Source organism: Diabrotica virgifera, chromosome 7 (genome assembly GCF_917563875.1).
Source record: "Diabrotica virgifera virgifera chromosome 7, PGI_DIABVI_V3a".
NCBI lineage: Eukaryota > Metazoa > Arthropoda > Insecta > Coleoptera > Chrysomelidae > Diabrotica > Diabrotica virgifera.
Window position 1 is genome coordinate 128,317,853 of NC_065449.1, and position 13,621 is coordinate 128,331,473.

At 33.9% G+C, this 13,621-nt stretch overlaps 1 protein-coding gene across 1 annotated transcript in view; it reads left to right on the forward strand.

Annotated features, from left to right (window-relative positions):
* The window catches only part of LOC126888127 (2-hydroxyacyl-CoA lyase 1), a 784,683-nt gene that overhangs the window by 569,366 nt on the left and 201,696 nt on the right, over positions 1–13,621 (forward strand). Inside the window, exon 6 of the mRNA XM_050656138.1 lies at positions 12,975–13,160. Coding sequence (XP_050512095.1) covers positions 12,975–13,160 — 186 coding nt within the window. The remainder of the gene's footprint in view (positions 1–12,974; positions 13,161–13,621) is intronic.

A 13,621-nucleotide genomic window follows, 5' to 3' on the forward strand; every position in this document is an offset into this window, starting at 1 on the left:
CCGGGCGGCACCACCGACTCGGTCACGACATTGGATACTGCAAACGATGTCGAAGGTTCGCTTGTCATGACGATGTTATTGTCGACATGCAGACTACTTGTTGGTCCCAAATACTGTTCTTTACGGGTAACCGCTTGACCATACCACTTTTTCCAATACTCCATACCTTTAAGATTATCGCATTTTCTTTTGGTTTTCTCCATTTTCTTGTAACCTAATATAATACAAAAATCGTTAGTAAAACCAAAATAGCATATTCCGCGCATCAATAGCACGTGTGAACTGAACGAGGATGCTCGAAAATTTTTTACTTCAATCTATACCAGCACATACAGTGAGGACGTTTGAGTTGGAATAAATTCATTTTCTCGAGAATGGGTGACTCTGAAGATAAATCCCGAAACAGGTCAATTTTTATTTTTAAATCAATTTTTTTTGGCATATATATCATACTAGTGACGTCATCTATCTGGGCGTGATGACGTAATCGATGATTTATTTAAATGAGAATATGGGTCGTGTGATAGCTCATTCGAAAGGTTATTCAGTTCTCTATTCACTAAACAGTTTTTCTTAAACATTAACATAATTATTTATACAGGGTGCCCAAAATTTTTTTTTAATTAAATTAACTGAGACAAGAAGAAGAATGTATGTAATATATTTAATGCAAAATACAGTTTACTGCTGTCAGAAAAGAGAAAGAAATGTTAATTTGAAAAATAAACATTGTTTTTCGCTTAAATTAAATGTTCAAACTGCTAAGAGTCAGGTGGGTGGCAGCTTTAATATTTAATTTAAGCAAAAAACAATATTTATTTATCGAATAAACATTTTTTCCTGTTTTCGGACAGCAGTAAAATGTATTTCGAATTAAATAAATTATACACATTCTTCTTTTTGTCTACATTAATTTAATTTAAAAAAAAATCGGACACCTTGTATAAATGATAATGGTAATGTTTATATTAGTGAATATAGCATTGAATAGCCTTTCGGATGAGCTATCACACGACCCCTATTCTCATTTAATCCATTAGTTCCCAACGTTGCGTATACGCAACATTTTTAATTTTTTTTAATGTATCACTACGGAATAACATTTTTATTGCTACATTTTATTTAGAACAGAACATAAAGTACAAATCTAATAAAATATTTTGAAATAATTAAACGGTATAAATATATATATTTTAATTTAATGAATCTTGAAAAAATCGAAAACTCTTTTTTCATATATTTCTCGATGTAATTTCTATACTAAACGTAAAATTATATTTCTAAAATTGTCAATTTATATTGATGTATCTATCAGTAGAGAAGATCATGTCTCAAATTTCAAAAATCTTTTTTGATTTTTGCATAACTAATCGATTTTAATAATGTTGCTTTTACGGGACGTTGGGATTTCCCGTAAGAAAGAGTTGCTGAGTCGACTGACTAACTTTAACGCGCCGACGGATTTTAATAATAATTTATATTTTGCATTTTTGTCAGTTTTGAAATTCAAGTGATAATTCAAATGAAAAAAAGTAAAAAGTTTCTCATAATCTATCAATAGATGAGGAAATGGTGCCATATTTTGGATGATGTAGATGTACCTAAAAGGAAAACCAATTAGGTTTGGGTTCAATCTATGGTCTTTATGTAATGCAAATGGTTATTTATTCAAATGTTTACCTTATGGTGGAAAAACAAGTTCTTATGAAAACGAATTGGAGAAATGAATGGAGAATTGGACAGGATTTTACGCTACTGAAACAATCAGCGAAAACCGTACTTGTACTGGTACAATGGAAAGTGTAAAAAATATAAAGAAAAGATCGTGGTACTTACGGTTTTTCTTACGATACTGAACAAAGTGTATTGTTAGTTAGATGGAATGACAATTATGTAGGGACAGTTGCAACAAATAGTTGTACCATTGAACCCCTCGCAGGCGCAAAAAGATATACCAGAATAGAAAACAAAACCCAACTAACCTCAGCCAAAAGTTGTAGATGCGTATAATCAACATATTGGTGGATGGGTGGTGTTGATTTGCATGATAACGGCATAGCTACTTACAAAATAAAGGTAAAAGGAGAGGAATAGTGGTGGGCCTTTTTATAAATTTGATTGATAGTGTTATTGTCAATGCATGGAAGATATATAACGTGATAAATAAAACCAAAATGTCATAATTAGATTTTAAGTCTTACATATCAGTTACTCTTATGAAAATGGAAGTACCGCTGATCGAAGATAACGTCCAAGGAGAGGGTATATCGGCTTCAAAGATCAAATCAAGAATCCTACAAGACTCAATTGTGAACGACCATCCAGAAACAGTTTGCTGTCAGAAATTATACTTGATAATGTAAGTCATTTCATGGAAGAGGAAGAAAATAAAGTAAGAAGATGCAGACAAGCAAAAGTACAACTGTATATAATATGTGTGTGAAGTGTAAAATTCATCTAGGTACATCCAAACCCAAACTACCTTCAACAACTTCACAGTAATTAAAAATTAAAAAAAAAATTGTTCTGGGAAATCCCATTGTTGCGTATACGCAACATTTTGTTATGAAAAAACTAAGGACTTTATATATTTATTTATTTGTATTTATAATTTATTAAATATAGAAAAACTTTCGTTTTCAATTTTTTTATTTTCTAGGCTTCTAGACCTCTCTGATTCAGTTTTTAACTAATAAAAATGATTTATTTTATTATCAAATTATATTATTGCTCGATACAAATGTAAATATAATTTTGTCCACCTATCTTGTTCTAATCGACACACTGTGCGTCATCGCTACGGCGAGATAAACTGCTCATCAAAAGTTAGGGATATGGAATATTATGCTCATTTTCATAGTTGATTTTTTCGTGAATAGATTAACGGATTCCGCTATTTTTTTTATTATTTTAGATTTTTCTTTAGTATTTACAGAGTTGTACAGAGGTTTACTCAAACTTCTTTTTTGTACTTATACCGTGTGAAAGAAAAGAAATGTTTTTCTTATGTTAAATTTGTGCCACCCTGTAGGGAGGACGAGGTACAAATGTTAGTATACATCGGAATCGTATTGTAGTCTTATATTTTGTGAACATTTTCTTTTTTTGAATGTCATTGATATCTTTAGAAACAAAGAAGATAGGTGGTTTACTCTTTAACAGGTGTTTTAACTGAAACAAAACTAAATTAACAATAAAAAATAACAGTTAACAAAACTTTAAAAACAGAAAGGCACATAAGGTAAACAATTCTTATTGACACCTATAAGGGCCAATTTCTCATATCGAGTTCAACTCCAGTTTAACCTGAACTTTTAGTGAACGTCAGTTTAAAGTCAAAATCGTTTTCCTCAATTCACGTTCAACCGATGGCAGTTTAAACTTGAACGATGCTTGAACGCCGGAATTCGGCCGTTCAAAGATTTCAGAACCCAGTTCAGATGATTTCATGGATTATGCATGCGTTGTATTAACACGAAACGCTGTCATAATATAAATATATCCTATTTTATTATATTAAACCTAACGATAAACGATAACATTATTTTTGTTTTTATAACATTTATTTATAATTATTAAAATGCCTATTTGACTATAAATACTTAAATTAACTTTATTCAAAAACAGCATAAAAATGGTCGTACAAAATGGCGATAGTTTTTTACCTTGTACCATCTATTGGCATTTCTCGAAAGCTGTAGAACGTGGACTAACATGAACGTGCAATGAGAAATGCATTCCAAACAAAACCGAAGTTCACCGGTGAACTGCAGTCAACTGAACCATAGATTAAGGCAGGTATGAGAAATCGACGAGATAAGAGAGACGAGTTTGTTTAATGGAGGCCCTGTGATGGTTTGGGGCGGAATTTCCTTGAGAATATGTACGGATTTGGTGTCTAGGTGGAGGCTCTTTTTCTTTGTGGAGGCTCTCTGTTTCTTTCGCACTATATGTAGAAAATAATTTTGATATAAATACTACAACATATAAAGACTACAACATATAATATCGATGTATGCTCACTTTTGTGTCTTTTCCTCCCTACAAGCCGTCTCAAACTTTTGTTTCGGTTAAAACAATTGTAAACTACATTTGTTTTAACAAATGTTCACAAAACAAGGCTACATTACGATTCTGATGAATACTCACATTTGTACCTCGTCCTCCCTACAGGGCGTCTCAAACTTAACATAAGAAAAACATGTCTGTTCTTCCACCCGGTATAAGTACAAAAAAGAATTTGAGTAAACCTTTCCACAACTGTGAAAATACTAAAGAAAAATCTAAAATAATAAAAAAAAATTAGCGGAATCCGTTAATCTGTTCTCGAAAAAATCAGCTATAAAAATGAGCATAATTCCTAACTTTTGACGAGCAGTTTATTAGTCATTTATATACTATAGGTTGAATTGCTTATAAGTTCGGACGAAGTTATAATGGTTGGAGGAGGAACAGAGTGTGTACCAGAAGGAGCTTGCGAATCAAGCGCATACGGGGCTGCACTGTCCCTACTCCAATCATTTTAACTGATTAGTGTTTAAAGTATTTTTGAAGGGAAAACTTCTTTAGCGACGTTGTGCACTTTTTGGATTGAATTCGCGACCGCCATCGCTGTGGCGAGATATTAGTTATTTATATATTATAGGATGAAATGTGTATAAGTTCAACCGAAGTTATAATGCTTGTACGTTTATGTATTATGTGTATTTATATACAGAGATGTGCTAAATTATGGAATAAATTCATTTTCTCTAAAATAGACGATTTTTATTTTTAAATTACAATTTTTTGGCATATATTTCATACTAGTGACGTCATCCATCTGAGCGTGATGACGTAATCGAAGATTTTTTAAATGGAATTGGGGGTCGTGTGGCAGCTCATTTGGAAGGGTGTTTAATTCTCTATTCAGTAATATAAACATTAATATCATTCAAAAATTAATAACCATTTTGAATTTCGTTGCAACACAAAACTACAGCCGCATCATTATTCCAGTTCAATCCGAAAGTGCAGCAAGCACCTCTACCGGTTTCGAAACTTATTAGTCTCTCATCAGGAGGCACATATGCTGCTCTCTCTGACCCTACTAGGACAAACCCCGGCGTGCAGTCACGGATTGCAACGAACGAAATGGCAGGGATGCCCTAGCGGCAACTGCTATCAAAAAACTAAGTTTTCAATCTAATAGCACATAAAACAACATCCAAACATGCTATTCTACATCCTACCAGACTGAAAGCAATGTGAACCTTCCCTAATAACACCTCCGAGGTTTCTACAATTTGCAAGCCATAACGGATGCTGAGACCAAGGAAGATGAGGGAATTTTACAATTTATAATTCACGTCCCATCTGCTCAGCGCAGTTAAGTTCCAACGAGAATTGTTCCGTTCGTACTTCAATCGGAGTAAACATGTAAATCAAAAATGAATAACCATTTTTAATTTCGTTGCAACACAAAACTACAGCCGCATCATTATTCCAGTTCAATCAGAGAGTGCAGCAAGCACCTCTACCGGTTTCGAAACTTATTAGTCTCTCATCAGGAGGCACATATGCTGCTCTCTCTGACCCAACTAGGAAAAACCCCGGCGTGCAGTCACGGATTGCAACGAACGAAATGGCGGGGATGCCCTAGCGGCAACTGCTATCAAAAAACTAAGTTTTCAATCTAATAGCACATAAAACAACATCCAAACATGCTATTCTACATCCTACCAGACTGAAAACAATGGGAACCTTCTCTGGTAACACCTCCGAGGTTTCTACAACTTGCAAGCCATAACGGATGCTGAGACTAAGGAAGATGTGGGAATTTTACAATTTATAATTCACGTCCCATCTGCTCAGCGCGGTTAAGTTCCAACGAGAATGGTTCCATTCGTACTCTAATCGGAGTAAACATGTAAATCAAAAATGAATAACCATTTTCAATTTCGTTGCAACACAAAACTACAGCCGCATCATTATTCCAGTTCAATCAGAGAGTTCAGCAAGTACCTCTACCGGTTTCGAAACTTATTAGTCTCTCATCAGGATGCACATATGCTGCTCTCTCTGACCCAACTAGGACAAACCCCGGCGTGCAGTCACGGATTGCAACGAACGAAATGGCAACTGCTATCAAAAAACTAAGTTTTCAATCTAATAGCACATAAAACAACATCCAAAAATGCTATTCTACATCCTACCAGACTGAAAACAATGGGAACCTTCTCTGGTAACACCTCCGAGGCTTCTACAATTTGCAAGCCATAACGGATGCTGAGACTAAGGAAGATGAGGGAATTTTACAATTTATAATTCACGTCCCATCTGCTCAGCGCGGTAAAGTTCCAACGAGAATGGTTCCCTTCGTACTCCAATCGGAATAAACATGTAAATCAAAAATGAATAACCATTTTGAATTTCGTTGCAACACAAAACTACAGCCGCATCATTATTCCAGTTCAATCACAGAGTGCAGCAAGCACCTCTACCGGTTTCGAAACAGTAGTCTCTCATCAGGAGGCACATATGCTGCTCTCTCTGACCTAACTAGGACAAACCCCGGCGTGCAGTCACGGATTGCAACGAACGAAATGGCAACTGCTATCAAAAAACTAAGTTTTCAATCTAATAGCACATAAAACAACATCCAAAAATGCTATTTTACATCCTACCAGACTGAAAATAATGGGAACCTTCTCTGGTGACACCTCCTAGGCTTCTACAATTTGCAAGCCACAACGGATGCTGAGACTAAGGAAGATGAGGGAATTTTACAATTTATAATTCACGTCCCATCTGCTCAGCGCGGTAAAGTTCCAATGAGAATGGTTCCCTTCGTACTCCAATCGGAGTAAACATGTAAATCAAAAATGAATAACCATTTTCAATTTCGTTGCAAAACAAAACTACAGCCGCATCATTATTCCAGTTCAATCAGAGAGTGCAGCAAGCACTTCTACCGGTTTCGAAACTCATTAGTCTCTCATCAGGAGGCACTTTACCGCGCTGAGCAGATGGGACGTGAATTATAAATTGTAAAATTCCCTCATCTTCCTTAGTCTCAGCATCCGTTATGGCTTGCAAATTGTAGAAGCCTCGGAGGTGTTACCAGAGAAGGTCCCCATTGTTTTCAGTCTGGTAGGATGTAGAATAGCATTTTTGGATGTTGTTTTATGTGCTATTAGATTGAAAACTTAGTTTTTTTGATAGCAGTTGCCGCTAGGGCATTACTGCCATTTCGTTCGTTGTAATCCGTGACTGCACGCCGGGGTTTGTATTAGATGGGTCAGAGAGAGCAGCATATGTACCTCCTGATGAGAGACTAATAAGTTTCGAAACCGGTAGAGGTGCTTGATGCACTCTCTGATTGAACTGGAATAATGATGCGGCTGTAGTTTTGTGTTGCAACGAAATTGAAAATGGTTATTCATTTTTGATTTACATGTTTACTCCGATTGGAGTACTAAGGGAACCATTCTCGTTGGAACTTTACCGCGCTGGGCAGATGGGACGTGAAGTATAAATTGTAAAATTCCCTCATCTTGCTTAGCCTCAGCATCCGTTATGGCTTGCAAATTGAAGAAGCCTCGGAGGTGTTACCAGAGAAGGTTCCCATTGTTTTCAGTCTGGTAGGATGTAGAAATGCATTTTTGGATGTTGTTTTATGTGCTATTAGATTGAAAACTTAGTTATTTTTATTAATATCATTATTAAATATTTTTGAATTCAATTAATTTACACAAAAAGAAGAATGTATGTAATTTATTTAACTTAAAATACATTGTAGTGCTGTCAGAAAATAGTAAAAAATGTTTAATTTACAAATAAACATTTCTATTCGCTTAAATTAAATCACAAACAGCCTCCCACCTACCTCTTGGTACTTTGAACATTATTTAACTTAAGCGAAAAACAATGGCTATTTGCAGATAAACACTTTTTCTATTTTTTGAAAGCAATAGAATGTATTTTGAGTTAAATAAATTACAAAAATTTTTTTTGGCGTCAATTAATTTAATTCAAAAATTATTTTTTTAGCCACCCTGTATAAATAATGATATTAATGTTTACGTTACTGAATAGAGAATTGAACGCCCTTTCAAATGAGCTACCACACAACCCCTATTCCCGTTTAAAAATATCGCTTACGTCATCACGCTCAGATGGATGACGTCACTAGTATAAAATGGGTCTACCCCAAAATCCCGACAGCCACAATCCCGACGGCCAAAATCCCGACACGCCAGAATACCGACAGCCCAAAATCCCGACAGGCCAGAATCCCGACAGGTTTGATAAGTTTCTTTTTAGCATATAATTACATTTAGTTCTTGTTTTTTGTTTATGGCCATCTGTTTTTTAATTTTTGTTACTAAACAAAATGTAGTGATCGGAATTTTTACTTATGCGAGGATTGTTGAATGTCGGGATTCTGGTCTGTCGGGATTCTGGCGTGTCGGTGTTTTGGCCGTCGGGATTTTGGCTGTCGGGATTTTGGGCGGCACCGGTATAAAATATATGCCAAAAAATTGTAAATTAAAAATAAAACTCGACCTGTTTCGGGATTTTTCTCCAAAATTGTCCATTTTAGAGAATGTGAATGTATTCCATAATTTAGCCCCTCTCTGTATAAATAGTATAGGACGCACCCAACGCGTACCTATATAATATAGGTATAGAACTCCTCTTTGGATGGAGAAAAAGCATTCATCGACACGGCGAGATATCAGTAATTTATATACTATAGGTTGGATTGCATAAAAATTCGAACGAAGTTATAATGGTTGGAGGAGGGACAGAGTGTGTACTATAGTGACAGTGTATAGAGATAGTGCCGCATTATCCCTACTTAAATCATTATAACTGATTATTGTTTAAGTTTTTTTGAAGGGAAAATTTCTTTAGCGACGTTGTGCACTTTTTGGATGGGAAAAAAGCATTGAATACGCTATGATCATCTCTTAGCCGAAATACATTCTGTACGTTTATGTATTATGTATATGTATATAAAATAGTATAGGACGCATCCAACGGGTATATAATATAGGTATAGCGCTTCTCTTTGGATAGGGAAACAGCATTTATCTCGCGATCGTCATCGACGTGGCGAGATATTAGTGATTTATATGCTATAGGTTGAATTGCGTATATAAGTTCGACCGAAGTTATAATGGTCGGAGGAGGAACAGAGTGTGTACTAGAAGGAGCTTGCGAAGCAAGCGCATGGGTGGCCGCACTATTCCTGCTCCAATCATTATAACTGATTAGTGTAACTGTAAAATATTTTTGAAGGGAAAACTTCTTTAGCGACGTTGTGCACTTTTGGATGGGGAAAAAGCATTGAATTCGCGACCGATATTCCCCAAAATTTTTTTTAGTATGTTATATAAGAATATTTGTGTAATAGTATTGTTGCTAGACGGGTAAGTGTCATTTTATACCAGGTGTAACAATCATACTGTGTTTTTTCCTTAAAGTTCATAACACCCTGTGGAATATTCTAGCATATATAAAATATTGAAATTAAAACTCAATTGTAGCCTTAGGCTTTCTTAACATTTTCTTTTTTGATTCATTTGCTTATGTTGGATAATGAAAAAGTTAGGTACAACATGCCATGTTCTTCATCAACACAAGGTGTTTCTAAATAAGTGCGACACACTTTAAGGGGTAATTCTGCAAAAAATAATGAATAACATATTAATAATATATATATATATATATATATATATATATATATATATATATATATATATATATATATATATATATATATATAAGTAATTAGGTAATATTGACTGATACTATGTAGATTATAGTTTTGTTTTGGGGTTGCAGTCATTTATTTTTTAGGGGCAGGATAAGTAAAACTCTGTGTTATTACCTAGCTTTCGCAAAATATATTTGCTTCTTCAGGGTAAGAACTTGAGGTTATTCCTAAACATTTTCACAAAACATAGTATATATAAAATTCTTATTCTAATGTTATCTAAATAGCAATGTTTTAATTTTCAAAAATTCGATTTAATAATTTAGTTTTTAATTTTGATTAATGCCAGAAAGACACTCGAATACAAGTTCTTACCCTGAAGAAGCAAATATATTTTGCGAAAGCTAGGTAATAACACAGAGTTTTACTTATCCTGCCCCTAAAAAATAAATGACTGCAACCCCAAAACAAAACTAATATATACAGTAGAACCCCGCAAATCCGAACCCCGTTAATCCGAACGTTCGGCAAATCCGAACCCACGGAAAGTTAAAAAAATTTAAAAATTCATGACAAAAACTTAAAAACATGTTTATTATACATAGTAAAACCAGAAAATTTAACAATGTAGGATTAATAAAGCGTATTCTTTAAGAAGTCGGTAACTTTCGTCTGGCGCATGGAGGTGTAGCGAGTTAACGCAGCGATGTTAAACCATTTAGGTACGCATAAACATTACATCGACCGGTAACGCAGCAGAGTTCTGCTCCACGTAACGTAGAGCCACATTAGTGCCAGCTTAGAGCCAGCTTTAATTGCAACTGCGTGTGACACTCGATCTGGCAGAAATACTTCTTTTTCGCTTTCTTCTTCTTCATTAGGGCTGCCTTAAGGTTGAACCAAGTCGACAATGTCTTCATCTGTAAATTATTGGTGTCCATTGTCGTCAGGTTCAATACATTTTGTAATTGCACTTTCTTCTTTGTTTTCACATCTTGGAAGTTGTGTTACGACTTCTAGATCATCTTGTAATAGAGCTTCTTCAAATTGTAAATCTGGCCACAACTTCTTTCATGATTTTGTAATTAAAGTCTAAGGGCTGTTGTCCCAGGCCTCAGCCACCCAATAAATGAGATCTTTTACGGTGATTTTTTTCAGGTTGTCAGTAGTGGACGGCTTTCCTCGCCTTCTAATACAGTCCGTACCAAATTTTTTCTACAGTACAGTTTTATAAACTGCAGAATACCCTGGTCCATGGGTTGCAATAAGGTGGTCATATTTGGTGGTAGGAAAACAACTTTTCCACTTCCTTATTGAATATCGAAACAGATGGACCAAATTGTTTTTCAAATCATTCCTTAAAAAGTGCACTATTCATCCATGCTTTCCAGGCTAACTTTCAGATAATCCGAACTTTTCGGAATCCGAACCGGCTGTCCCCCCAATTAGTTCGGATTTGCGGGGTTCTACTGTTAAAACAGATGAAATAGAGAATGTGGAAAAATCCCCTTACGAACAATTCACACATCCACAAAATCATATATATATATATATATATATATATATATATATATATATATATATATATATATATATATATATATGATTTGTATTTGTACAAATATTATCGACCGTACTGTGTTAAATAGTAATGTTTGAATAACGGCAATTCGGTCAGTTGAAAGAAAACTCTATTTGTTTTAAGTCTCAATATTTCGTCACTATTTGGTGACTTCTTCAGGAGAAAACTGCAAATTTATTAATATTAGACATGGACAAACTTAAATATTTCGATACTTACAACTATAAGAGTAAAAATTTAAATTTCTTTAACATTATTTTGAAAATTGATTTAGAAAATGACAGATTTTATTTTAACTTATTGGGGAGTTATGGTAACTGCAATATATTTTATATTAATAGAATGAATTAATATAAAATATATTGCAGTTACCATAACTCCCCAATAAGTCAAAATAAAATCTGTCATTTTCTAAATCAATTTTCAAAATAATGTTAAAGAAATTTAAATTTTTACTCTTATAGTTGTAAGTATCGAAATATTTTAAGTTTGTCCATGTCTAATATTAATAAATTTGCAGTTTTCTCCTGAAGAAATCACCAAATAGTGACGAAATATTGAGACTTAAAACAAATAGAGTTTTCTTTCAACTGACCGAATTGCCGTTATTCAAACATTACTATATATATATATATATATATATATATATATATATATATATATATATATATATATATATATATATATATATATATATATATTATAATATTAATGAATAATTAAATATATTATTAAATTTTGCATAAATAAATAATGACCCTTTGCTGTATAAACATGTGTCCGCAAATGCTTCGTTGCCGATATACGGGATGTTGAATTTTTTCTTACAAACTGACGATTTATTTATTGCTCTAAAACCGGTTGAGATATGCAAATGAAATTTGGTAGGTTTTAAGAGGTAGTTATTACGCATTTTTTGACATACAATTAAGGATTTTATATTCACCACTGGCGTACATACGGTATGTATCTAAAATATTTTAACCGTATGCACGCCAATGGTGAATATAAAATTCTTAGTTGTATATCAAAAAATGTGCAATAACTACGTCTTAAATCCCACCTAATTTCATTTGCATATCTCAACCGGTTTTCGAGCAATAAATAAGTCGGTCAGTTTGTAAGAAAAAATTCAATATCTCGTATCTCGGAAACGAAGCATTTGCAGACATGTTTATGAAGCAAACTGTCATTATTTTTTCATGCAGAATTACCCCATAAAGTTTGTCGCACTTATTTAAAGAAAATGTTAAGAAAGCCTAAGGCTACAATTGAGTTTTAATTTCAATATTTTATCCATGCTATAATATTCCACAGAGTGTTCCGAACTTTAAGGAAAAAACCCAGTATGATTGTTACACCCGGCATAAAATGATATTTATTTATCTAGCAACAATATTATTACATTGATATTCTTAAATAATAAGGCTATAGCATACTAAAAAAATCACTCAAATCGAACAACAGCTTTAGGAAATTCGAGACATCTAACATGTCCCATTTTTAAGTTTTCCGTTAATTTTGCCGGTGTGTGTATAATCTGACAGGTCTGTGCTATCTCAGTATTATCAATGACTTCTATACCTAAATGTATATTTGTATATCACTTATTTTTCTATTTCATATCTCGTAGTCATAATAAAACATTTTATGTTATAATTAGTTTTATAATCTTAAATATTTTTTTAGGCTATGTGTGCCGATATATCAGTACCATTAAACTACTATGCTGTTTTTCAAAACCTATTTGATCATTTACCTGAAGATTGTATAATTGTAAGTGAAGGTGCTAATACAATGGATATAGGAAGAACATTATTGCTTAATAATCAACCCAGGCATAGATTAGATGCTGGTACTTTTGGAACTATGGGTGTAAGTATTGTTACATTTTTCTGTGGGTTCAGAGATTAAGTGACGCAAACGTAGTTTAACTAACTTTGTGTCAACTCCAAAAAAAAAACTCAATAAATTCCAAATATAATAAATTCTAATTACATTAATAATTATTGCTTACAATTCACTCGGATATCGCTTAAAAAAGAGTGCTCCAATAACAATACTAATGATAACAGGCCACCTCAGGGGGCTCATAAAAGAACCACTACATGTTCTGGAACCTTACCCGGCGTTTACGCAGAGGCAGAAAACTTCGTCGCATCAATAGAATAGAGTAGAAACGACGAGTAGAACATTCGACGATTCGGCGGTAACAGGGTGACAACCAGCCCACTTCTTTCAGGCTGTTTGCCCCGAACAGCACCTAATTGGACCAGGTCGGAGGATTCTGTACTTTATAAAAACACAGTCTCTGCAGGTGACCTTTGGCTTACTCC